This window comes from Pelodiscus sinensis, chromosome 21 (assembly GCF_052426305.1).
Source record: "Pelodiscus sinensis isolate ZL-2025 chromosome 21, ASM5242630v1, whole genome shotgun sequence".
NCBI lineage: Eukaryota > Metazoa > Chordata > Testudines > Trionychidae > Pelodiscus > Pelodiscus sinensis.
In genome coordinates this window covers 26,287,297-26,312,711 of record NC_143072.1, presented here as the reverse complement: position 1 = coordinate 26,312,711, position 25,415 = coordinate 26,287,297, and the positions used below count along the sequence as shown (strand labels likewise).

General features: G+C 51.6%; 2 protein-coding genes across 4 annotated transcripts in view; one reads left to right on the top strand and one right to left on the bottom strand.

Annotated features, from left to right (window-relative positions):
- The window catches only part of NUFIP2 (nuclear FMR1 interacting protein 2), a 28,175-nt gene extending 13,411 nt beyond the window's left edge, over window positions 1-14,764 (bottom strand). The window contains exons 1-2 of the mRNA XM_075904583.2: window positions 14,371-14,764; window positions 6,092-7,798 (exon numbers count right to left, since the gene is read on the bottom strand). Coding sequence (XP_075760698.2) covers window positions 6,092-7,798; window positions 14,371-14,569 — 1,906 coding nt within the window. The 5' untranslated portion in view covers window positions 14,570-14,764. The remainder of the gene's footprint in view (window positions 1-6,091; window positions 7,799-14,370) is intronic.
- A 39-nt stretch (window positions 14,765-14,803) lies between these two features.
- LOC112544152 (uncharacterized) lies at window positions 14,804-24,915 on the top strand. 3 transcript variants are annotated; one of them, XM_089772242.1, is made up of 4 exons: window positions 14,804-15,215; window positions 22,964-23,049; window positions 24,292-24,366; window positions 24,639-24,915. In XM_089772242.1, exons 1-4 carry the CDS (start codon window positions 15,181-15,183, stop codon window positions 24,803-24,805), a joined length of 363 nt encoding a protein of 120 aa, XP_089628368.1. In that variant the 5' UTR covers window positions 14,804-15,180; the 3' UTR covers window positions 24,806-24,915. The 3 variants fall into 3 exon arrangements, 1 of the variants encoding a protein (XP_089628368.1); XR_016347689.1 differs by having other exon boundaries at window positions 22,878-23,049; window positions 24,292-24,915; XR_016347690.1 differs by lacking the exons at window positions 22,964-23,049; window positions 24,292-24,366; window positions 24,639-24,915 and adding an exon at window positions 15,448-15,610.
- The last annotated feature ends 500 nt before the right edge of the window (window positions 24,916-25,415 follow it).

Below are 25,415 nucleotides of genomic sequence, written 5' to 3'. Positions count from 1 at the left end.
GGCTCAGCTTGGGCAGGTGAGATGTCTGGACCGGGCATTCCAGTCACACGCTCAAGAGTCCGGAATTCCTACTTCGTAGAACTAGGAAATTGGACACCCTGTTCTCTCAGGCCTCGATCCTGCACTTGGATCTGCATGGAGATGCCCGCATGTGGCCTGATGGATTTCAAGGGGGTCCTATGCCCCACACATATGGCTCCCACCATACAAGAGGAGCTTAACCTTGCGGGGAACAGAAGCCTGGACAGGATCAGTAGAAAGACAGACACTTAATGTCCACCAAATCGCTCCCTCCAGAGAGCCTGCCAGTGCCAACAAGTCATGTATTTCAGAAGTGCCTTCGGCTAGACATTTATTTCAATTTACTATTTCAACTGTAAATCTCCTGCCCAAGCCAAACAGGCTGCTAGACAGAGGGAGGCTTTGCTGGTTCCCACTTGCTGGTCAAAGGGATTAATCCCACATGCTGGTGTTCTACAGGAAACCATGCAAAAGCCTAGAAGTGCATGTGGATCTTTGGTAACTCTGTGCCACAGATCCTGATCACCAGGGAAACGGCAAAAAGAGGGAGGGAGAGAGGGAAAAAACCAACCCAACAACCCACATCATCATTCAGGACTCAAAAACACATAAAAAGTGTCAAACGAGACCTCACCTCTTCCAGCAAACAGAAGGGAAACTAGGTTCTCTTTTTCAGAGCCTAAAAAGACAAAACTGCTGAATTCAAAGCTCTGCTATTTCTGACCCAGTTCACCATTCCAGTGAAAGCCACTACAGCCTGGCCCACGCCGCTTTGCCCTATTTCCCAGGCCACTCTTGTTTCTTCACGGAGTGCAGCCGAGAAGCCAAAAATAATCACAGAACCCCAGGGGGGCAGAGCCCTCAGGAGGCATCGAGTCCAGCCCCTGCCCAAAGCAGGACCCACCCAACTCAACCATCCCAGCCAGGGCTGTGTCCAGTCAGCCTTACGGACCCCTAGGGATGGAGATTCCACCCCCCTCCCTAGGGAACCCATTCCAGTGCTTCACCCCCTCCTAGGGAAACAGTGAAAAGAAACCAAGCAGGAGTACTGGGAGGAACCCAGGGGGAGAAAGCGACAGTAGATATAACTTTAATTGTCTCTCCCCATCTCCTCTGAGGTCTGTGCTACTCTGTAATGAGACCTAAACCACCCTTCTTTTAGCTAACAATGTTCTTACTACAGAAGCGCTCTTTCCCCAAGAAGCACGTCACAGGGAGGACTCCCTGAAATGCAGCCACCTCTGAACCAGAACATGTCAGCTGTTTTAAACCCACAGGCTACAAAGCGTGGCAGGGTATGAAATACATTCGCTTTTAAAAAATGTAAGCATATCACATGAGTACAGCTCGGACAAATACCCCTTACCAGTGCTTTTTTTTGTAAGAAAAAAGGTGCCAGTACTCCAGGCTCAAACTTATTGAGAAGAAAAAAGAAAGAAAGAAAGAAAACTTGTTGGGGGAAGGGGGGGGAGCCAAGTTGCGGTCACAGCCCCTTTAAGAGCCAAAACGCCGCACTAGGAGCTGGAGGGGGGGAAAAATGCCTTGCCTCCCAAGCAAGCTTCTGTCACGAGATGAGCAGCACCAGGAAAACAGGTGCCGATACACGCAGGAGAAATCCCATTCATTTACTGTGTGCTGGGAAAAATAGGTGATGGCATGCCATACCGGGCCGTATCATCATAAAAAAAGCCCTGCCCCTTACTCTTATTTAAAAACACAAAACAAAGCACTACCAAAAATTGCTGAAGACCATGGTTTTAGCTCAATAGAGACATGACACCTTAGTAGCCCCTAATGCATTGCCCTGCCTGGCTCAGTGCTGACCTACAGAAAGGGAAGCCCTCTGCTTAGTCAATGCCATCTTCTGCAGGACTGGGGTTTTTCTGGACTCCCATCCAAAAACGACCGTTCACGCTGCGGCCATGCAGCAACCAGGCCCACTAGCTTGCTTGTAAGAGCTCATTTAGTACCTAGCTCATTCCTTTCACAGTACTGCACTAGAGACTAGAGAGGCGGGCGCTGTCAGCAAAGACTCCCGAACGGATGGGTTTGTTACAGAAGTGACTAACGGCAATTCTAGGACCAGTGTTATGCAGGTCAGACTAGATTATCACAATACAACCAATGGAACGACGGAGGCAAAGCAGAGAGGAAGACTTTAGTGAAACTAACTTTCAAAGCATCCAAAAAGCAACAAGCAGGGTGCCAGTTCCCAACAGCCAGGCACCTAGCAATGTGGGGAGGGCACACGCACGCTTGGGATGTATGAATGAGCACACCCAGCTAGCCAGCAGGGCCGCAAAGTGGCCCTTGGCCAGAGAGCCAATGCAGGCCAGGACTAGGATTCAAGCACTAGTCCCAGGTGCCTGTGTGGTTTTACTGCTGTGTGCCTCAGTTTCTCTCTCCAGGGAAAGGACAGCAGCTTTCAATAGGAAGCAGAGTGTTAATCACATCTTGTAAAGCACGTTCCAACTCACGGACGACACACACGTGTACAGCAAGTTAGCTCAACAGACCCTTTCACTTCCCCAATGGGTAATCGGTAAGCTCACCGGTCCTGGTTAATCAGTAGGGCGGGGTGGCCAACCTGTGGCTCATGAGCCCTTCACCCCTGAAAGTTCGGCTCCGGAAGCCTCCCCCGTGGCTTGTGAAGCCGCCCCACGCGCCCCTACAATCAGCCCCTGTGCTCGCTGGGTGCGGGGGAGCCACCTGGCACAGCAAAATGGTGGCGGCAAGATGGCAGTGGCCAATGGGAGCCTGACGTGGACAAAAAGCCTGCCCGCAGTTTTTAAAGGGGCAGCGTCCTTTTTTTGGCTCAACAACTCTGGCTGGTGAGGAACTTTTTTTTTTTTTTGCTCAACAACTTTGGTGTGGCTCTTTGCATTTTTTCCACCACTGTTTATGCTCTCTTCGTTTAATGGGTTGGCCACCCCTGCAGTAGGGGCTGGAGCAGGGGGCCTGCCAGACAGGGGCTGCTCTCGTCTGGAACAGCCCCAATACAGAGGGGGCCTGGGCCCACCACGAAAAGGGGCTGAGAGCTGGCTAGGCCAGCCCCAGGATGGAGCTCAGGGTGGGAGTTCCACAGGCTGCAGGCTGGAACAGTGCCCAGTCTGGCTCCTGCTTTAGCCTGCTAACTGGTTAAATGTTAGGGCAACCTAACGTTTAGCTAATCGGGATTCTGCATCCGTAAGAGCCACCCCATGTTTCAGGCTGCGAGGACTCAGCTCGGAGGCGTACCAGAGTAAGCAGGAGGAGAGACTGAGAAGCAAGCCATCAACACCTCTTTTTCCGGACTGATAATTGGCTTGAGGAGAAAGCAACCCTCTCTCTCCAGGAAACCCACACTGGCCGCCATGTCCCCAAAGGACACCCTCTTGCTGCAAGCCACGCTCTCAGCTCCCCGCCTTTGGGAGTGCATGGAATGCAGGGTCACTTGCTTACTGGGAACTAGGCGGGTATTTATCTGGGCACCAAGAAACTGCACCAGACAACCCGGACCAGAACTGGGGCGCAGGGTACCCTGTTATTTTGCATTCTACTTACTCTCTACATGTCCTTGCTAGACATTTTATGGGAGCGGTTTGTTTCCGTGCTATGGCCTGACCGTAGGCTGGCAGAACAGGGGCAGAAAATGGTGCTTAGATCTTGCCTTACAAGATCAGAGACTACAGCCCTAGCCGAACTGGAGCAGACAGACCCTTGCACCAGAGAGCTGCTCCCCAATTTCAGTCGGGCTCTGCCGGAGGGATGGCCGTACCAGCCGTCTGCGAAGGTGAGCAGTGTGTGAGTGTCACACCACAGACACAGAAAATGCCCCGTCAGAAAGTACGCGCTGAATCCTGCTAGAATCCTTTCAGAACAAACGCCACTGTACAGGAACCAGAAAAATGGGAACCCCTCCAGGAAACCTGGCCATTTGCCGTGGACGCGTTCCCACAGCCACAAGTGGCAAAATTCACAAATACTGGGAGCTGTGGGGAACTCCCAGGACCACGGGAAACTCACTATGGGGGCTAGGTACATTCTTCAGTGCTCCCACCCTTGCTGTTTCCCTCCGCGGCCAGGACAAATGCGCAGAACTGCGGGCAGCGATCCCACAACTCACCACGGTCTCCTGTACCCAAATGTGGATTTGGGTTTCCACCCCCCAAAACCAGGAAAGGCATCTGATGAGTACTGACGAGCAGGCCAGCTCGGGTTCTTCCCAGCAATCCCGTCACAGGATTTGTATGGCAGTGATTACAAGAACCAGCCACCCATTATCTTCTAGGCTGAAGCCAAGATGCCGTCTCAAAATTGGTACAGGAGACGATAGCTGAGAAAACAAGGTGGCACATGGGAAGGACATGGGGCAGAGAACTGCAGCTCGCCTCAAACTCATCCCAGAGTGGTCATGTGACTGGAGTGACCACTCTGGATGGGCCGAAAACGAAAGACCATGTGTCCGGGGTGGGTGGAGGGGGCGGTCGGCAAAGCAAAGGCCAGCATAATTCGTACTGAAGTGCTTTGCTTCCCATTGTTTGTCTCTGCCACTGACAATGATTAGCTCCAGCCTGTTTTCAAAACATTAACTTCCAAGCCTGGCTGAATGGACATTCACTCCGAAGAACGTGGGAGGGGAGCGTTCATCAGCTTGGCTGGAGATACTCCTGCTGCCATCGACTGTCCTGCCGGGCTGACCAAAGGGAGAAAGCTAACGAATAGTAGTAACACCATGGCTACTAAGTTCCTTTAAAAAAATTAACACACTCACTTCCCCAAGCTTCCCAGGGTCCCTGGCTTTCTCTGAAAAGCTGGTGGAGATTCAAGCTACAACTGGTGCAGGGAACAAGAATTTCTAAAGCTCTGCTTCATGACTAAAGGAATCCTGAAGGTGTAGATAGAAATAAATTGGCAAATACTGTTGTTATTCCCCACAAGAACATTCAAGCATAAAAGATTCAGAAATTACAGAGTGAAAACCTAGGATTAGGGCTGAACGGGTGTAACCATTTAAACGGTTAAGTTTCCATTATGGTTACACGCCAGCTGCTGGCTCTGCTCCCAAGGAGCTGGCTGCCAACTAATTGTCTTTGAAAGTTCCATGCAGCTTGCAGAGATTTTACTTTTGTCACTGTACTTGAATTTCTGTTTAACTAACCTCCTGATTTGTGTGTAGTTCCTCTTTCTGAAATTAAACACTACTGTTGGGCTGCTGAGGCGTTTTTCCCCCCTCAAAGGGATGTAAAAATTCCATGTTAGGCCATTAAAGAAATCCTGTCCCCCACTTCTGAGAAGCTAACACCCAGCTCTCTCCTGAAAGGAGTACTGCATTTAAGGCAGCCTGGAGTGGCTTTTTTAATTTATTTTCTTCTAGAAGGGCAGTCGGGGAGTTGGAGGGGGGCAGGAGATTTGGCAAAAACTAAAAGGTCCCTGCCCACATCCTTGGGAAAGGCAGATAAGCAACAGCAAGCCAAAAGGAGTGCCTCGCAAACGCCTCTGCAGAGCTGTCAAGAAGCAAGAGAACTTCTGAGCCAAAGAGGAACAAGGGACAATTTCAGCCAGTTCTATGGCACTGCCTTGTAAATAGCCATGCCACATCCCCCTCTCGCTTTTTAAGAGAGCAACCCCTGAAGCGTTGTCTGGGACAGGCGGGTGGAAGACAAGAACAGACCAGCTGACCCACAGGCTGAGGCTTCACCGCCTTACCATCGGGAAGTCTCGGAACACCTACTTACCGTGCGTGAGTTTTAAAAAACAAAACAAAACAAAACAAAACAAAACAAAACAAAACAAAACAAAACAAAACAAAACAAAACACACACACACACACAAAAAACAGGCACCAAAAGAGAGCAACTAACTATTGCCTCTCCCCAGCCACATCAATGGAGAAATGCACACCTTTACCACAGCCTGAACGAATCAAGCTGCTAGAGCATTTTAAAACCCTCACAATTTGTACATGCTATGGCAAAGGACTAGGAGCAAGAAGGCCCTTCTTAAGATTAAGGCATGCAACTGTTACAAGGTTGAATTTTCCCAAACCAATTAAGAGAGAGCTCCGTTAGGAAACAACTTGGACCATTACCTTTAGTGTGATATAGAATAGCAGCCCTCAGGTCAAAAGAACCCCAGCTATCTTTCCTTTCTAGGCCTCTCTGGTACCTCTGATCTTTGGCGGAGGCTAACAAATTGTTCGTAGGAGAGGCCAAGGGATTCTCTAGTTCGTAGTCCTTTGAGAGGAACACTAAAGCACCTTGGCTACTGGGGTCTGCCATTTGCAGGTGACCTATGTGATGCGGCTCCAAAGACAAGACTCCAGTCTCACTAGCAACCCCAGGCTTTATAATTCCACTAAGTAGTGGAGGGCTAGTCCGTTTTTCCAGCTCGTACGCCTTAGGAAAGACCGGCTGTTCAGTGCCCGAGGGAATGATTTCAGCACCCTGTGAAACCAAAGTGGCAGGATATTCCCCTTGAAATGTCACTTCCATGACTTGAGTTTCCGTTGATTTCCCAAGGACAGCGTCAGGCCCAGCACTGGGTTCATTTATAAACGATAAACCCCACTGGTTCTGGAAGATATCCCCCAGGTTCTGCTGACTAGCCTGCAATGGCAGCTCGACCTGCGCGGCCCCCAAAAGCACAGCTTGCATATTGGAAGGGTAAATGAAAAGGCTAGACTTCTTTTGTTCAACAGCTGTTGCAGTCGTACTTAGGTCCTGGTGTACTGACTCCAACGAGGTTGAGGTTAAAGTACTAGCAGCAGCAGCAAGCAGTGGCTGGGTCCCTGGAGAATATACATTCCCATCAGTCCCTGCTAAAATGGGCCCATTTGAAAAACTAGCAGAAGTAACAGACTTCATAGCAGACATGGGGACTTGAGACAATCGATTCGGTGTTTGGGGCTGAGTTTCTCCAGTAGATGACAAAGACGATGAAGACGGAGACGGGTTTGGAGCTGCTTTGTTGAGGTTTTCTTTCACTTTGCTTGCATAACTTATTTTAGGAACGATTTTAGCACTGCTGTTGTCCACTGGAAAAACGGGGGGTGGTTTAAACAGGGTCCATGAGTCCTCTTTTGATGCAGCCGCTGACGCATGCTTCCCCTTAGGCCGGTCATCAAACTTTTTGCTACTAACCCCAGGTTTGGCGTCGGAGTTTTTTCGCTGTACCTCCCCAAGCCCAGTTTTTCCCCGTCCTGCTCCTCCAACTCCAGCTTCGTATTTCCAAATGGGCTTCGTATTGTCCACTTGGTTTCCCTTTTGTTCACCATACTCAGCCTTCAAACTCTCAAGCTCCTGTTTTAGGGATGGGGTATTGACCTCTTGTTGCATTATTTTGTCCTGCACCAGATTCAAGTTCTCACAACCCTTGGCACTGTTCCGTCTGCCTTTCCGTTTCTTAGGTGTGGTATAGCCACTCTCAGACCCACTCCCATCGTTATCGACCCCTTTGCCGACGTAGCCATTAGTGATATAACCAGAACTGTTTGTTACAACACCATTTGGAATAGATACTGCTTCTGGCTTGTCTGAGGACAGATTTTCTCTAAGTTTATTCTCATAAAATTTGTCATTCTTTCTGTCCATACTGTTTTTCTGAATGAAGGTCTTGGGTTTGATTCCAGCTTTCCCAAAGGTGCTGGCCTTAACAGTCTGCTTTGGGTTTACATTAGCGTCTACAAGTTGCTGGCTGCCATTTGGTACCCTGGAAGAGGAGCTGGTCGTTTCGTCAGCACACAGGCCCTTTAAGGATACTTCCCTTTCTCCGGCATTACCATTTAGCTCTCCGTAGCCTAAAAAAAGACAAAAACCAACAAGGCAAGAATTAAAATGGGACACGTTAACCTTTTCATTGCAAACCCCTCAGCATAACCAGCTCCCTCAGCCAGGCTTCCTGGATACAGGAAAGCAGGTTCTTACCACTCCAAGTCAACAGCTAGCCTCAGGTCAATGCAAGGAATTAAGCCAGGCGTGGGCAGCCTGTGGCCCATTGAGGGTCTATGCGTGGCCCAGACATTTTGTTCACTGTTGCCCGTGCGCAGGGTTGCCAGATTCCACTGGTTTCTGTCTGCCTAGGTTTTTTTACTACTGGCTTTACTGAAGCGAAACACACGTGAAGCAGAGGTGTGTGCTGACTGCACACTGTGGGCTTCCTCTGCAGCCACTCAAAGCGCTGCCACAGTTCAGTGGACACCTCCTGCAAGTTCTAAGTACGCAAGCGCATGCAGCAAAACCCCCTATCCTGGGAGACTGTCTCGGTCACAACCATCTCCGTAGCCGCAAGATTAAGGGCCACTCCTGCAGCCCACTCGCTAGCCTAGGTTGCCCATTACTGAGTTAAACACGTAAATCCCACCAGAAGGAAACACTTTTCTGTGGACTAACAGGCTATAGAGCAGCGTTTCTGAAAGTGTGCCGCAAAATCACATTCAGAAACACGCTAACCGGCCGCCCCGGTTTGTTTAGTTACCGGTGCTGCGGCCATGGAGCCTCACAGCTCCCATTGGCTCGATTTCGTCCTTTGCAGCCAAGGGGAGCCACGGGAGCTGCGGCGTTGGCCAGGACACTGCTTCCCGCGGCCCCCCCTTAGCTCCGTTTCATCCTGTGCAGCCAAGGGGGCCCGCGGGAAGCAGTGTCCTGGCCCACGCCGCAGCTCCCGTGGCTCCCCTGGGCTGCAAAGGACGAAACCGAGCCAATGGGAGCTGCGAGGCTCCATGGCCGCAGCACCGGTAACTAAACAAACCGGGGCGGCCAGTTAACGTGTTTCTGAATGTGATTTCACGGAGCACTTTCAGAAACACTGCTCTGGAGTATTTAGCAGGCCCCTGGGCTCTTGGCTTTTTTCACTTTGTATCCAGGCAGCAATCAGGCTATACACACCACTGAAGAGAAGTACAACGTTATTGTGGGATTTCAGGCCAAGGAAGAGGAGAATTCACTCCCAAGAAGCTATAACTGGACAGCTGGATTTTCTACTTTTGCTGAGTTAATTCCTTAAACCCAGTATTTCATGAGCAGGGGACCAATTTTTACAATGTCCTGCCATCTCCAAGATCTGCAATACTATTTAGAACCACTTACTATACAAAGCTTAAGTGCACTACTGTCAGTGGTAGATGTTAGCTGGGGGGAGTTACCCATGATCAAACTCCATGTATTAGGCTACTGTATTTTTGGTGCGACAACAAATAAAGAAATTATGCTACTTTCCCAGTAAAATTTGTATTCACTTAAGAAGCTACAACAGCATGGTTTGATTCTGATAAGTTTAAGAATGCTTAGGGCATTGCTACACAAGCTGCTTCAAAGTCCCTGCTGATCAAAAGGACTTCACCCAATTCATACGCTAATTACATTTTCACCTTGTTCATTGTTTCTCAAACATCTTTTTGTACCAAGGACAGTGAGAAACTAATACTACTTCATCCTCTCGCTAAGCACCATCTGTTTTATAAATTCCCCAATACTCATGAGCTTTGGAAATGGTTTTAGAAAATATCCCATTGACATGGTCCTTCACTCCATTTCTGAATGGTGTTAAAAGTGAGAGGAAGTATTACTTATTAGCTCTGAAAGGATAACCACTGGAAAGAAACGTAACCTTCAATTCTCCAGGTGACCTTTTCCATCAGCAAGAGGCCAGGACACTGAAAAGCTACAGTATGACAAGGACACTCTGGGAAAATGGAAGCATTGGCTGATCTGGATTTAGGGACAGGAACAAGCCTAGGTTCCCACCCCACTGGATCTTGTGATTACATCAGAATTTCAGCTTCCATCAAAAGTAGATTTCTGGTCCTGGTGGTTACAAAGAGAAGTTCAAAACCGTGCTGCTGTCCCCTCCCAAGACCTCAGGCTGTGCAGGGCTGCACCATCGGAGGACGGTATTTGTGACATGGGAAGAATGCAGTGGGCTTGGTCCTCTGGCCATACACAAGTAAGTAACGGCGTTCTCCACTGCCACCCTTTGGGGGGGACGGGCCGGCGGGAGCTCTTGGAAGGAGATCCATGGTGTTGCCCCCAGCTTTTTTGGGGGGGGGGAGGACTTGGGGGAAGTGATGGGGATCACTATTGCCACTTCAAGGGCAGGTGCGTCCAGAAGGGGCCCCCCACGCTCTAGCACCTCTGGGGCCCCAAATGACCTTAACATGGCTGGAGTGTATTATTTTAGATGCAAGAAAACGCATGAGAGTTCTCAACAGAAGCTGTTTGGGCCCAATTCACTCACGCGGCTGTACAGAGGGTAGAATTCAGAGGTGCCCCTCTGGTCTAGCAAGTCCAGAATGACTATTTTCCAAGCAGCAATCTTCTTCTAATGCTGCACTAAAAACAGACACTCAAAATTAAGGGATCTTGCACCCTAAGCACTTCTGCCTGGTCTACACCTAAAACCAAGCTGTTTAACTACATTGCTCAGGGCTGTGAAAAAAATTCACCCTCTGTGCAACGCAGATAGGTCAACCTAACCCCCACTGAAGAGGCAGCTAAGTCGGTGGAAGAATTCTTCCACCAACTTAGCTTCTGGGTGTGGGGTAGTGTCTACATTACAGCGGCAGTTGCGTTGCTTAGTGCTTGCAATGCAGACCTATCCTCAGATGCTTGGCAGTCGTAAGAGCTCATGTCCTGTGGAGCTCTGGATCAGGGCGATTCCTGCGAGAACCCCACTGCCCAGTTTGCTGAGGGAGGTTTAACAAGTCAAGACAGTGTGACAATCAGCAACCACTACAAGTTTTCCAGTAATATTATGTGCTGCTATCATTGACCATCAATGCTCCAACCCAAAAGCAGGAGACTGATGGAATTCTGAGGAGCCGAGGACTGAACATTTTGTTTCAGGGTGACATGCAGAGAGCAAGTCTTTTCAAGGATACTCTATAAGGGTTTTTGTGACTCAGATTTCTGACATCACTATCTAATAAGACAAAATAAAAAGAATGATCATAAGACCACTATGCATCAGGAGTGATAAAAACTAATGGGTTTTGATTTTATTAAGAGCGTGTCAGCAGTTTTGAGTTCGTTTTCAGGTATTTACAGAAACTGTACATTCTCTCAAACCTAATGCTTGGAATGCAGGTGTAGAAGTACACCCAAAACAGAGATGCTCTTTCCGCCACTGTCAAGTTTTAGAAACACAAATGTTTCCAGATGTTTTATTTGGTTAAGAGACCCTCCCTTCCAAAAAAAGACCTCAGAAAACCATTTTTAAACTGGAATTTGACAGGGATTAGTCCAAATACAGACTACAGCCTTCCGATATATTGGAAAGTTAAACAAAGTAACTGAAACAAGTTAACTTGGGTATTACTCAACATGGGCCTAGTCAGTCCCCTATTACATCTACCTGGAGATGACTGTGTAAGAGTCATTAACATGCATGTTTGGGGCACCTCGACAATCTATATTCAATACAGTCCAGGTCCCTAACAGCCTTTCCGGTAGCCAGCAAATGACTGTTTTTAAAACACCAAATGCACATGGCATTCCAACAGCTTTCTACACTTTCCCATAATGTATCCCTAAGTGTTCAAAACTAGCACAGGCGTCAGTAATAGGAGTTTTAATAACAAAGCCCAGGCCACGCTAAGATTTGAAACCATGCCCCCAATCCTACACTCTGATCTGGGGCTGAGGATCGGTCTGCTACTTTCCTGCTAACAGTTCCCAATTTCAGTGCAGACGGGCTTATTCACCCAACATACAAATAACCTTCCATACCTGGGAAACAGGTACATTTTAGGACTTAATTTTTCCTGTAACCAAAGCAATACATGGGCCAGAGAAATATGTGGAGATTCTTCCCTTCAACTCTTTGAGTACAGCATTTAGGAATCCAAAGTCCCATGCAGAGCCTAACAGTCAATACAAAACGCTCCTGGAATGACATCAATAGATTTAGGATCAGATTCTTGCCCCATTTCCTTTTCAATGAATGGAAGTGAGGTATTCAGTATGGATTCTCTGCAGGACCCTTCTGGACTGGATAAAAATCACTTAGGCTACACAGCTGTATTATTTTGGAATAACATTAGTTATTCCAAAATAACATACTGCATGTCTACACAGCAAGCCCATTATTTCAAAATCAATTTGAAATAATGGGCTTCTTACTCTGACTCCTGTAACCCTCATTGTATGAGTAAGTGAAGTCAGGGGAAAGAGTGCTGGATTGCGAAATAGAAGCTACGCAATTAGCGTAGCTCAAGTTGCATAGGTTATTTTGAGTTTGGCCCTGCTGTGTAGACGTGCCCTCACAGACCAGTCTTGCCCCATGGAAGGCAATAGGAGTTTTTTCCATAGAAGCAGAATCAACCCCATAGAAAAAGGGCTGAGTAGCAATCTTAGTTGTGCTGTATCACATTTTATAACTTGACCAATTGTTTGTGTTCTGGACAAGCACCAACGTATTTTATTTTTAAATACACTAGTTAGTCAAAATAATGCCAAGGCAGGGGAGAGATGTGCCAGCAGCTAGCTCTACCACTTACACCCATGCACCAACCTCAGTGCTGGGACCCTGGCACGGTCACATGTGACATCAATGCCAGTCTTTCCATGCAGAAAGTCCACATCCTAAGGCATGAGAGGGGCCTTTTAACCATTCTTGTGCTGGGGATATGGGCAGCCCTCGGTCTCATGAGACCACATTCCAAGCCATGCGTGAACTGTTCAGAGCAAACCTTCTCCCCATAAATGGCAGGACCGTTGTAGGAATTTGCAGATCATTTAGTGTTAATTCTCCAAGAAGGGGGAAAACCCTGCCTGGTTAAGAGACTGTGTGTGCACAATATCAGCCAACAGTGCTACTCCCCCAGTGTTACAGCCGGCCGGCCCGGGGGGGGGGGGGGGGGGGGGGGGGGGCAGGACAAGGGTGTGTCCCCCTACCAGTGCTAAGGCACGTGCAGGTACACGGCTGAGGTGCAGAGACTGGCTACTGCCGTGGGTGGGGGTTTGGCTGCTGTAACCGACCCCCCCCCCCCGCTAGGCCTACAGCGATACCTGCCCCCCCCCCCGGCTAGGCCTACAGCGATACCTGCCCCCCCCCCCGCTAGGCCTACAGCGATACCTGCCCCCCCCCCCGCTAGGCCTACAGCGATACCTGCCCCCCCCCCCGGCTAGGCCTACAGCGATACCTGCCCCCCCCCGGCTGTACCCACGGGGGGGGCTCACCGCGAGGCCAGGCCCGGCACTGACAGGGTCGGTCCGCGGGGCGGGCACGTGCCCCGCTGGGAGGGGGCCACCGCGGCGACGGGGCGGAACTCAGGCCCGGGCCCTTTGCCCCCCCCCGGGTGTCCGCGAGCTGGGCACCGCGGCGCGCTCAGGCCCGGGCCCGCGGCCCAAGGGCACCGGGCCCCGCCCGCACGCGGCCCGCCCTGGGCCCCACACAAAGGCCGGGCGGGAAGGCCTCGGGCCCGCCGGGGGGGCCGCGCCATGCGCCGCCGCGCCCCGCCCAGCCCCCGGCGCGGGAAAGGGCCGCGGGGGGACGGCGCCTAGGCCCGGCCGGCTCCCAACATGGCGGACAGGAAGCGGCCCGAGCGCGCCGGGGAACGTTCCAGCCGGGCCGGGGCCGCGGGAAGGTCACCGGGGGGGCCAGGCCGGGCCGCTCCCATCCGCCCCCGCCGCCGGGCCCCGCCCGATCCCGGCCCCGGCCCCGCCGCCTCAGGCCGGCCTCGCAGGCCCGCTCCCCTCCCGCAGGCCCGGCCCCCCCGCCCCGCTCCCCTCCCGCTGGGCCAGGCCCCCCCTCTCTGCCCCCCCCCGCCGGGCCGGCCCCCCCTCTGTTCCCCCCCCCCCCCGTCCCCCCCCCTCCCGCTCCCCGCCCCGCAGGCCCGGCCCCCCCCCCCCCGCTCCCCTCCCGCAGCCCCGGCCCCCCCCGCCCCTCCCCCCCCCTCCGGGCCGGTCCCCCCCGCCCCCCCCGCTGCCCCCCTCCCCCCCGGGGCCCCCTCCCCCCCCCGTCCCCCCCAGCGCCCCCCCGCCCGCTCCCCCCCCCCCGCTGCCCGGTCCCCCCCCCCCGCCCCCCCCGTCCTGTAGGCCCGGTCCCCCCGCTGCTCCCCCCCAGCCGGCCCGGTCCCTCCCCCCGCCCCGCTAGCCGCCGCCCCGTAGGCCCGGTTCCCCTCCCGTCTCTTCCCCCGCAGGCCCAGTCTCTCCCCCCCCCGCTGCCCTCCCTGGTCGCCCCCCCCCCCCCAGGCCCGGTCCCCCCCGCTGCCCCCCCCGCAGGCCCGGTCCCCCCCCCCCGCAGGCCCGGTCCCCCCCCCCTGCCCCCCCCCGCAGGCCCGGTCCCCCCCGCCGGCCCCCCCCCGCAGGCCCGGTCCCCCCCGCGCCCCCCCCGCCCCCCGGCCCCCCCCCCGCAGGCCCGGTCCCCCCGCACCTGTTTTCTTCTTCGGCGCTTCCTGGGGCTGCGGGCCGGCGTGGCGCGGCTCATGCCGGGGCGGCGGGCGGGGCGGCCGCGGGCCGGGCTCGGCCGGCAGGTAGGGGCTGGGCGGCAGGTGCAGGTGGTGGTTGTGGTTGTAGTAGTAGTAGTGGTGGTGGTGGTGGTGCGGGTGCGGGTGGCCGGGCTGCTCCTCCATTGAAAGCGGCGGCTGCGCGGGGCCGGGCGGACGGGCTGCGGGCCGGGCGCGGGGCTCACTCTCCGGCGGGGCAGACGAGACGTGTGGCGCTCGCACCAGCGCTCGGCTTGACTGGGGGAGCCCGCCCGACTGGCAGCCGCGCTCCAGCAATCAGGAAGCTTCCAGGGCCGCTTTCCCCTCCCACCAGCCGGCCCCCCCGGCCCCATCGCCGGCCCGCCCCGCACCATTTACCCTCTGCAACCTCACAAGGGCTGGGCCTCCAACGTCAGCGCCCTGGGCTCCGGCTGCTTCCCTCCCTGCGCGCCCCCCGTCCGGCTGGCTCGCCCTCTGCTTCGTGCCCTCCCTGGGGCACAGCCTCGCCCCTGGCTCGGACGCAGAGCTGCGAGCCGCAGGGCCATACCCCCCCCCCCGACAGGCATTCACACACGCACATCAAAAGAAGCCTGCAGACCATTTTGTATTCTGGATTCATTTTGCATTGTGTTCTCGTGCTAATCGCTGCATGTCTATGGAGGGAGTCTACCCAGCTCCGCAGCCAGGGGCTGGGTCCCTTTCTAAAAGGCCGCGGTACCATTTTAACTAACTTTTCCTTTGTACAGAGGCGAATCGACATGGGAAGTTTCCAAAAGGGAACGGAACTCTGCAGGTAAGAAGAGTTTTGCTGCTAAGAGAAAGTTCTAGCTAAGGACTAGTTTACCCCCACCCCAGCCCCTTTCAGGTACTTTACCATGTGGGGTTTTTTTCTAATCATGGTTAAATGGCAAAAAGAGAACTCGGAGAGAGAGAGAGAGAGAAACAGTCTCTTTAGCCAGTCATTATATTCCCATTGTCATTATTTCAGGCTTTGAGTAAAAGCTTTTTCCATTTTGATTCTGCAGATATGTTTCATAATTCTGTTTTGCACCTTTGCAAGCTCACTTCCTGGACTGAATGTCCCGTCCTAATTCACATGCTGACTTCACTGGAGGATCACGTTTGAGGAAGAGGAGGAGGATTGGGGAAAAGCAAATAATCATTTAAAAATAAAGGAGTCAAATCCTACCATGGGTTTCCAGGCAACTTCACATTAGTCAGTGGGGTTGCATGAGTGTATGCAGAATTGAGTTTAAATAACTTTTAAACTTAGCAAATTGATATTGGTTGAGCCAGGAATTTAAATAAGAAGTGATACATTATTGTATTTGCAGAAACATTTTTTTAGAGATGTCAGAGTCATGGTGCTGGAGCAAGGGATGCTGGGCGTGCTGCCACACCCCCTGCCTTCATTTGGTTTCCTTTATATGTAGGATATACAGATAGGTTCAATGGCTCTGAACTGTTCCAGCCCCCTGGTCAGAGTTACAACTCTTTCAGAAACTTAATTCAGGTACAGGAGAAGGCTGAGAGACCTGGCACGTCCTGGCTTATTCTAGAGCTCCATTAGCAGATTGATCAGATGAAAATACCCTGGACCAGCTACGCAAAACAAGATGGAAATGATGGAGTCTCAGACCTATGTCACTGTGCATAGATTCAGCTAAAACGCAAGGTCAGACCACAGCAACACTGCAAACATGCCTACATGTGAGACAAACACGAGCTTTGCAGGATGGACCCTTGCTTTGCACTAAGATAGCAATAATTCATGACTCACGTACTCAGAGACCCTGTCTAGCTCTCCTCGCTTAAGTACCTGTGCAACTCCTCAGTCATGTACAACACAAAATTTGGTAAGTAGGAAAACTACTACTGTACAAGGGGTGCGTGTTGCGTGAGAACAGTTAATTACTCTCACTACACTCAGGATTCCACAACCTCCCTTGGGACTCTCTTCCAAAGTTTAACTGGCCTTCATGTTAGAAAGGTTTCCTTGATACCTAACTAACATCTCCCTTCACGCAGATGAGCCCCACAACTTCTTGTCTTCCCTCCAGTGGCTGTGGAGAACAATGGATTACCATTCCTTTTGTAAAGGCCCTGAATTGAAGACTTCTCCACCCACTTCTCACACTCCTTTTCCCAAGAGTAAACACACTCAGGTTTTTTTTCACCTTTCCTCCTAGGTGAGGGTTTCTGAACCTTTTCTTGTTGTTCTCTGAACACTCACCTACTGGTCTACATCACGCCTTGTGTTTGGCACCCACAATCCATCTGAGGCCTCAGCAGTGCTAAACACAGCAGGGCAGTTCCCTCCTGTGTCTTACATAGGAGGCTCCTATTGGTTCCGTTGCAGGCTATGTGTAACCAGCTCTTTGCTCCATGGTGTCTGGAGATACCTATCTCTTAGAGCTGGAAGGGACCTTGAGAGGTCGAGTCCAGTCCCCTGCCCTCATGGTAGGACCAAGTACCCTCCCTGACAGATTTGCCCCAGATCCCTAACTGGCCCCCTCAAGGATTGAGCTCACCACCATGGCTTTAGTAGGCCAGTGCCCAAACCACTGAGCAATCCTTCCCTCTAAGGGGATCGGCTTCTCTGAATGACCCTAGAACAAGGAGTGTGTTCACTTGGTTCTGTGTCTGTATGAGAAGTTGAGTGGGCCCCAGGAAGAGCGCTGTGCTGAAACAAGGCCATGCTAGACCTGGGAGTTGAGGGCTATAATGTAGTATCACTAGTCTCTCTCTTCACCCGTAAGTAACCTATGTGAGGGACAGCCTTCCAGAATAACGAGTGTTCTCATGCCGTTAGCGTCACGTCTTTTGTTGACTTCTCTGGACAAAGTACCGGGGTTGGTTTGATACCCAGACAAGTTGGAAGCCTACAGTTTGGCCTGGAAACAGAACAATGTTGACAAGTTTACTCTCTCAGTTCCAGTTCTCTATCATACCAGCTTTCGTGTTGCTTTTAATCAGAATTTTACCTGCATGGTTTGGTGACGTGGCACCTAGAACTTACAGGGCATATGTGCCTGCGCTGCGAAGAAACGGGGGCTGTCAGTTCTCATGGTTGCTAGTCCCCATTTTTCACCTCCACAAAATTAATTAAAAATGTGAAATACCAAAAATATATATCCTACCTTTTTTTTTAAATGACATTAGTAAGAGGTAGCTGCAGGAGTATTTTTAGATGACAGCACTTCTTGAGCATAAAGCCAGTAATATGCATATGTTCTTTATATTTTTCAGGTTGTCATTAAAATATACTTTCAAATGTGTCTGATATTGAAATTGTGAATTCTTATAATTGTGTTCGTGTTTAAGGCCTTTTAGGATCAAATCAACAAATTATTAGTATTATAGTAGAAGCAGGCAGTAATAGCTAGAATTAAGGTTGCCTAACACTTTCTGGTGTAAAAAGTTCCTTGTATTTTGCTACATTTTAACTGTTTGTGCTGACATTTTCCATGCTGGTGTCTGCCTCAAGCTAAATTTTCTGGAAAACTTCAGCTAAAATGATTCTGTGACGTCTGAGCACTGGGTTGGGGGAAATAGGCCCTTTTGCCACAGTTAAAAAGTGTTACATGGTTTGCTTGAAGAATTGTAGCAGTACTTTGCAGCGGGGACTTTGAAATTTGACCAGTGTCATTCTGGAGTCAGAGAGCTGCCTTGTGAAATCCACCAACACTTGGCAGAATTGTAACTCTCTAGAGAGTGCCACGTACCCATGCTCGGGAGTGGTTTAGTAGTTCAGCAACTACATTCTCCAAACATTGCACCCAGAATGCCTCTCCTTGCTCTTAAAGTGCTCCCTGATGCATGGAGGAGAAGGAAGAAGCACCTTGACCTCAGTGCAAAGGCGGAAGCAGGGTTGGGAGAGATGGAAGCAGAGGAGGATGTCAGGGCAGACTGGGGAGGACCGGAACAGAGGGAGATAGGGCAGGCTGGGGGTTTTCATTGATTCCAAGCCCAGAAGGGACGACTGTGATCATCTAGTCCAGCAGTGGGCAACCTGCAGCCCGCTGGGGCTCCACCTGCGGCCCCCGGAACCCCGGCTGTCTTCCTCCCCCATGTGCCTCTAGGGCACTGAGGGCCCCACACTTCCTGCACCTCCTGCCTCCCTCCCAGCACTTTGCCTGATTTGAGCTCTGTCCCTGCTTGTCCCTCTCCCTCCCAGAGCTGGAACGCTGTGAACCAGCTGTTCGTGGCTGTTCCAGCGCGCGGGGACGGAGTGCGGATCAGGCAATTCACGCACGCCCAAAGTGCTGGGAGGGAGGGGAAGGAGCAGGCAAGTTTGGGGCTTCGGTGCCACAGTGGGCGAGAGGGCTCGTGGGGGCAGACGGGGCCACAGGTGGAGCCCCAGCAGGATGTGGGCTGCTACAGCCCACTGAGATGAAGGAGGGAGCCACTTTTGCAGCCCGCTCACGGTTCGTGGCTGCCCTTGTCAGACCTTGTGCATAACACAGGCCAGAAAACTCCCCCAAAGTAATTCCTAGGGCAGATCTTTTAGATTTAGAAAAACATCCAATTGCGATGTAAAAATGCTTAGGGCTGGAGCGTGCGCCCTGAGCTTTGGGGGATTTATTCCAATGGTTAATTACTCTCACGACACAACGGCTGTGTCTAGACTGGCCAGTTTTTCTGGAAAATCAGCCGCTTTTCTGGAAAAACTTGCCAGCTGTCTACACTGGCCGCTTGAATTTCCACAAAAGCACTGACTTCCTATGCTGCTCCCGTTCGGGCAAAAGTCCCTTTTGCGCAAAGCTTTTGCACAAAAGGGCCAGTGTAGACAGCTCAGATTTGTTTTGTGCAAAAAAGACCCCATCGCAAAAATGGCGATCAGGGCTTTTTTGCGGAAAAGCGTGTCTAGATTGGCCACGGACGCTTTTCCGCAAAAAGTGCTTTTAAAAAGTGCCATTCTAGACACTCTTTTCCGAAAATGCTTTTAACGGAAAACTTTTCCATTAAACTTTTTTCATGCCAGTCTAGACGTAGCCAACATGTACATCGCACTTCCAATCCAGGGGCAGGCTCAGGGACTCCCATGTTATTCACCGCACGGCCTTGCTTAATTACCTGAGACCACCCCCTGGTGCACGGAATATGGCAGGCATCCTTTGGAAAACATTGCGGGTGGCCATGTAACTAAAACACCCCATCATAATGCTGCCACATGAGGGGGTTGATTTAAGTTTTCACAGACAACAGTGAAGCTGACATTGCCTAGCTTTTGGGAGCTTGCCTTTGCAACCTTAATTTGTACCGTTTTAAAAGTTATAATTGGGTCGAGCCCGGAGATGCTAATCAGAAGACAATCCCTGCCCCCAGAGCAGGGCTACTCAACTTTGGAATCCCCGGGGGCCACAATGACACTCACAGCACACGCCGAGGGCCACAACTTAAATGTGGTTGCGTATACATGCAGATATATGCAAAACTTAAGGCAAGACTACACAACGCGCAGGCCACATTTAAGTCAGTTCTGCTGATATTAATAAAATGCAACATTTACCCGATTTCCACCCAGATGACAGCACTTTTAATAAGCAATGACAGTCCAGGAAGTTAACTACTAAAATGCCTAGCAACAGAACACCATTATAGTGGCGACTTTTTTGTTTTAGCGCCCATCCGCAGGCCGTGTTGAGCCCCGCGTAAACCCAAACCGCACCGCGGGATGCAAACAAATGGGCCGCATGTGGCCCAGGGGATGTGCACTGCCATGTGCGTGCTGTGCTTTTGCGCAAGAGCACCCATGGCAGCGTGGACGCTTTCTTGAGCAAGAAATCCCTGCTGAGCGTCCACACTGCCCTCTTGCGCAAGAGCTGGTGCATAAGAGGGCTTACACCGGTTAAAAAAGAGCGTAGCTCTTACGCAAGGAGCCCTCTCTTACCACGCTGTACTGTAAATTTACATACGCAAGATCGGGCGGGCAGTGTGGACGCTCTGCAGATTCTTGCGCAAGAACGGCTGTTCTTGTGCAAGAAGCCGCGAGTGTTGACATATCCCTAGAGTTATGTGACACATTTTATTTACACGGACTGTAGACGGTAGTTCATAAATCAAACAGCAGGGGGCGCTTTTGTTGTGTAGCCGATAACACTTCTCCCATCATAACTGTAAGTCCCACACTTATTTTTGTTGTTAAGAGATTTGAGGAACCTGGGTGAGATCCATACAACTCAGGTTTCTTGATCCACAGCAGCTTAACGCTTGGTTAGAAAATGGTTTTGCAACTGCAACATTAAGTCTTAGACAAATTGTAAGAAGTAAAAGTCCTTTGAAATGCTATATAAATATTCAAATGACCTCATTACTCAGGACACAAGCATCAAAATGAGGCGCTCCTCTAATCACACTTGACGTTTTATTGGTGCGTTGGAAGAATTTGATTTTATGTTTAATTTTATAAACGGTCTGGATCAAAACCAGGCATAGGTATGGACAAATGCGCTTTATGGACAAGTTTTTTAGTAACCACAGTGCAGAGTTTGTTTGGATACAAACGGCTTTTCAGAAGCACCATGCTGTCGCGATTATATCAGAAAACTCCACGGATCTTGCTGAAGTCCGGTCTCTGTGTGCCTCACTTTGCATGTAGCAGTTAGAACAAGGCCATGCCACAGTGAAGCTAGAAGGCCAGCTGTGGCATGGACAGTCTACAAGCCGATGCCTTTTAATATGGGAGATGAATTTCTAGAGACTCCAGGTCCCAACCTGCTGTGCTCCATCGCGGCTGGGTGGTCCAAGATTTCTTGTTGTGTCTGTGGACAGTCTGTCCATATTAAAGGTGGTTGAATTGTTTGTTGTAGGGACTGTGATAGGAGTGACAAGATGTCAGCCCATGTCAAGGTCCCCATGTCTCAGCTGAACATTGACAAAAACACCTGGAGTGAGGCTGGCTCATCTGTGTGTTAGTATTGTTAAACCAGCTATTAGTGATGTTTAATGTTCAAACTGTATTGAGCGCTTGTGAGCTGCTGTCTGTTTATCTCACTTGTCACATCTGTAGCCCATATTGCAAGGTAACATCTGAGCGGCTGTGTGCTGAGTCTTTGTGACTGTGTAAATCACCAGACAGGAGAGAGACATTAAGTAGGGTGAAGGGCTGCTCAACAGAAAGTTACACCCTTTCCAAAAGGAAAGGCCCATTGAGTATTGTGGGACATTGAAACTGGAATTTCCTTACATACTGTCAGCAACAGGACAAAAGACTTCTGTTCTGCTCTCCTCCCATGAAGATGAGTCACGGAAGTGGATTCTCTCCCTTCCTCCCCCCACTAGCTGAGTTGAGTAGCTCTGAGCAGAGGGCAGGAGAGAGATAAAAATGCCAAACAAAAGGAATTCGGTATCTCTACGCTGCCTTGGACTCTGACGGGCACAAGCTGGAGAATTGCAGTGCAGCCACTTAGCCTGGGCAAGCCACAAAGGACACACAACGCCCTGATTATAGACGCTTCCGATTGTAGCCCATTTCTGGAGCCGTTTACACCTCCTTCCACCTTGTAAATAGCTCGCTAGCTCCCCTTTCCCGTGTAAGAGAGCTGCAGGTTGCGTACTGTGAGATTGGCTACAACCATTGGGTGAGAACTGGGGGCCAGATGGATGTAAGTGCCCAAGGAAACTGTCTGCGATTCCGTGGCTTCAGAGGGGGAGCCGAGTTAGTCTGTAACTGGAAAAACTTAAAAACCAACCAATGGTCTAGCTCTAGCAGCACCCTACAGACTAACAAAACATGGAGCTGGGGCCAAGCCACTTTTTCAGATGGCTCCATGCTTAGCCTGTTTCCGCGCCTGAAGAATTCACCCTTAATGATTGGGTGGTGGCGTTGAAGTAGGGACCCCCGCCCTGCTTCCTAGCAGTCTGCTCTGAGATGGGCACGCACTCCCTGCGCTGCAGGGGCAGGGCAAGTTCCCCATTCAGCCCTGAGGCCTGACAAAATGGCAGAGAGCCGGGAGTGTGGACCAGGCCAGGCTCCAGTCGCCTCAGCTGAAGTCAGATCAAGCCCCAATCAATAACGGGGACTGATTTCAGTGATTTTTTTGTTCTCTAAGAACAATAAAATATTTCTTTCGCTCTGTGAAACATCTAGAAAAATGTCAGTGGAAATTTTAAATTATTTTATTGATTACATTACAGATCAGAAGCGTTTAAAATGAACCAATCTGGGGTTTTTACTGGCTTTATAATATGCTGTGTGTTCTTAGAACATCGGCCTTACCGTGTATCAAACGCTGATCGCTGGCCCTCGCAGGGAAATGATTTCGTATCTGTATTTCTCCAGGCCCTTGGGAGCTTGAACTTGCAAAGTGGGGAGTGCTTTGACCCCCCAACCCCACAAAGCATGTGTTTACGTTTGAGCACGTGCACCGTCCAGTTGGTTGGCTGGATCAGGGTCAGACCGCTCAGCACCTTGCAGGATTGGTTCCTTGAGGCTGCGTGGATTTTCCTGCAGATGGAGAGGCATTGCATAGCATAGACTGCATGTGTCAAGGCTGCCTCTACACGAGAGACCTACCGATGTGCTTGTGCCATTGTTAGACAGGCGAGAGCTCTCCTGTCGGCACCGTTCAGTCACCCTGCTGAGCCGTGGCAGCCGTGCGGGTGGGAAAAGCTCCTTGAGCAAGGTAAGTTTTGCCAGCATAAGTGGGCACGTAGACATGGCCTAGAGGCTGCAGCCAGCAGGACAGGTTCCCAGTTAAGGCAGGGGGTGCCTCTAGCACAGGGGTGGCCAATCGTTTGTGTTGGGGAGGCCACTCCAAGAATTTGGGAAATGGCCAACGGGTGCACTGTGCCATAAGGTTAATGCAGGAGGTGCTGGGTCTGGGATGGAGGTTGGGTGAAGGAGGGGGCTGTGACCTGGAGCAGGAGTGTAGGAGGGGGTGCAGGGATCTGGGTTGTGACTGGGGGTGGGGTGTTGGGGTGCAAGGTCTGGAAGGGGGCTGTGACCTGGAGCAGGAGTGTAGGAGGGGGTGCAGGGATCTGGGTTGTGACTGGGGGCAGGGTGTTGGGGTGCAAGGTCTGGGAGGGGCGAAGAGAGTTGGATGAGGGAGGGGCTGGCTGGGAGGCGGCTACCTGGGTGGCTTCTGGCCAGCAACCCAGCAGGTTCCTCAGCCAGAGTTCCTGCCTCCATACCTCCCTGCAGCTGCGAGGGCCACGTGGGGCTCTGAACGCTGCGAGCCTGGAGGGGGAGGAGGTGGGACCTGGAGGAGGGTATTGGCGGGGGGGGTGGGGCCTGGGAGATGGGAAACTGGCCTATGGATTTGTGCTGTGGGTGGGGGCCACGTGCGAAGCCTCCCCCGGACTCTCGGCATTCAGAGAGCGGCTCTGAGCAGTGGGCAGGGAGCTTGGCTGACGCTCCCGCGGGCCGGAGCCAGAGGGTTGCTGGGCCGGAGCCAGAGGGTTGCTGGGCCAGATTTGGCCTCTGCGGTAGCATCATCCCCTGCAGTCTCCTCCCGCCCTGAGAGCTCAGCACTTCCCTGTTTCTCCACAAGCCCCGTCCCCCCAGCAGCCACAGCCCAGCATAGTGGGACTGAGCTGGACAGGTACATGGTCCGGAGGCGCTCGGGCGCCAGGGCCTGGGGCTGGCTCCAGCAATGTTAACTGCAGCCCAGGGACTGCGATGGATTGGGAAGGTGGGGCGGTCCAGCCTGTGCGGCAGGGGGCTGATTATAAACAGCCGCCAGCCAAAGGCTTGTCATTAAAGTGAGCGAAGGCTCATTAGCTGGTCCCAAAGGCAAGAAACAAAAGGTGGCTACCAGGAGCTTTGCCAGGGAGTTTAAAAGCAGAGTTGGGGGGGAGGGGCCAGACACTGATCACTTAACATTCTTTAAACTACCTTAAACTAAACCCCAAACCTCCTGGTCTAGACATCACGGAAGGAATTGGCTGGAGGAGGCGGAAGAGGACCCAGGCAGAAGCCCAGCAGCATGGGGGCTATCCCGGTTAGTGCACCAACTTGCATGTAGGATTACCTGCCCCATGTGTGCACTCAGTGCAGGGAGCTCCTGGCCTTCAGGGATCTTCTCTGGGCTTTGGAGACTAGGGTGGCTGAGCTGGAAGAACTAAGGAAGTCAGAGAGATACACAGAAGAGACTTTCTGGGACACGGCGCGGAGCCAGCCTCTGCTGTTGAGGAGGATGAAAATCTCCAAGGAGAGCGTCCGAGTGGAGCATGAGTGGAGTAATGATCCCATGGTTGGGACCTTCCCCCCCAGATGATGACGTGGTATCCTCTCGCACGGCGGACACCTCTCTGGAGAGGAAGAGGCAGGTGTTCATAATGGGCATCATTAGAAGAACAGACAGCTGGATTTGTAATGACCAGGAGAACCACATGCTGACTGGCCAGCCTGGTGCGAGAGTTGTGGATCTCTCAACATAGCAGGTACATTTCTGGGTAGTGCTGGGGAGGAGCCAGTGGTTGTGACATAGGGACAATGTTCCCTGTAATTTTTTTCGTGGATATGTAGAATAAATTTTGTTGTGTGCACAGAGGCATGTGCAGGTGTGTACCACCAGTAGACATACATGCTTCTGGCTGTAGGCATTACGGGCACTCTGCTAATTAGTGAGGTGGCCACCAAAGCGCTTGGTGTAGACTGTAGAGGTACACCACATAAGGAAGGATAGCCAAATTTAGGCTGCTAGGTAAGAGATTAAAAGCCAGGATCTCCATGGTATATTCTCTGAAGTGCTTCTGGTTCCATGCACAGGGCCAGTTAGGCAGAGCTGCAGGGTCTCACTGCAAAGGGTTAGGGAGAAGGGGGTTAGATTTATTAAGAACTGAGGAAACTACGGGGCAAGGGGGAGCCTATACTCAGGACGGATGGGCTCCACCTCAACCAAAATGGAACCAGATTTCCGGCACTTAAAATTAAAAAGATCGTAGAGCAGTTTTTAAACTAAGGGCTGGAGGAAAGCCGACGGGTGCAGAGGAGCAGGCGGATCAGAGAGTCATCCCTTGGGGAGGGTCTATTAATAGAGATTCTCTG

Bases quoted from the DNA above. Each gene is read 5' to 3' on its own strand.
- LOC112544152 (XM_089772242.1), top strand. From the start codon at position 15,181: ATGGGAAGTTTCCAAAAGGGAACGGAACTCTGCAG. The intron at 15,216-22,963 runs GTAAGAAGAGTT...TGCCATTGTTAG, and splicing joins AAGGGAACGGAACTCTGCAG to ACAGGCGAGAGCTCTCCTGT. The intron at 24,367-24,638 runs GTTAGTGCACCA...CTTCCCCCCCAG, and splicing joins GCAGCATGGGGGCTATCCCG to ATGATGACGTGGTATCCTCT.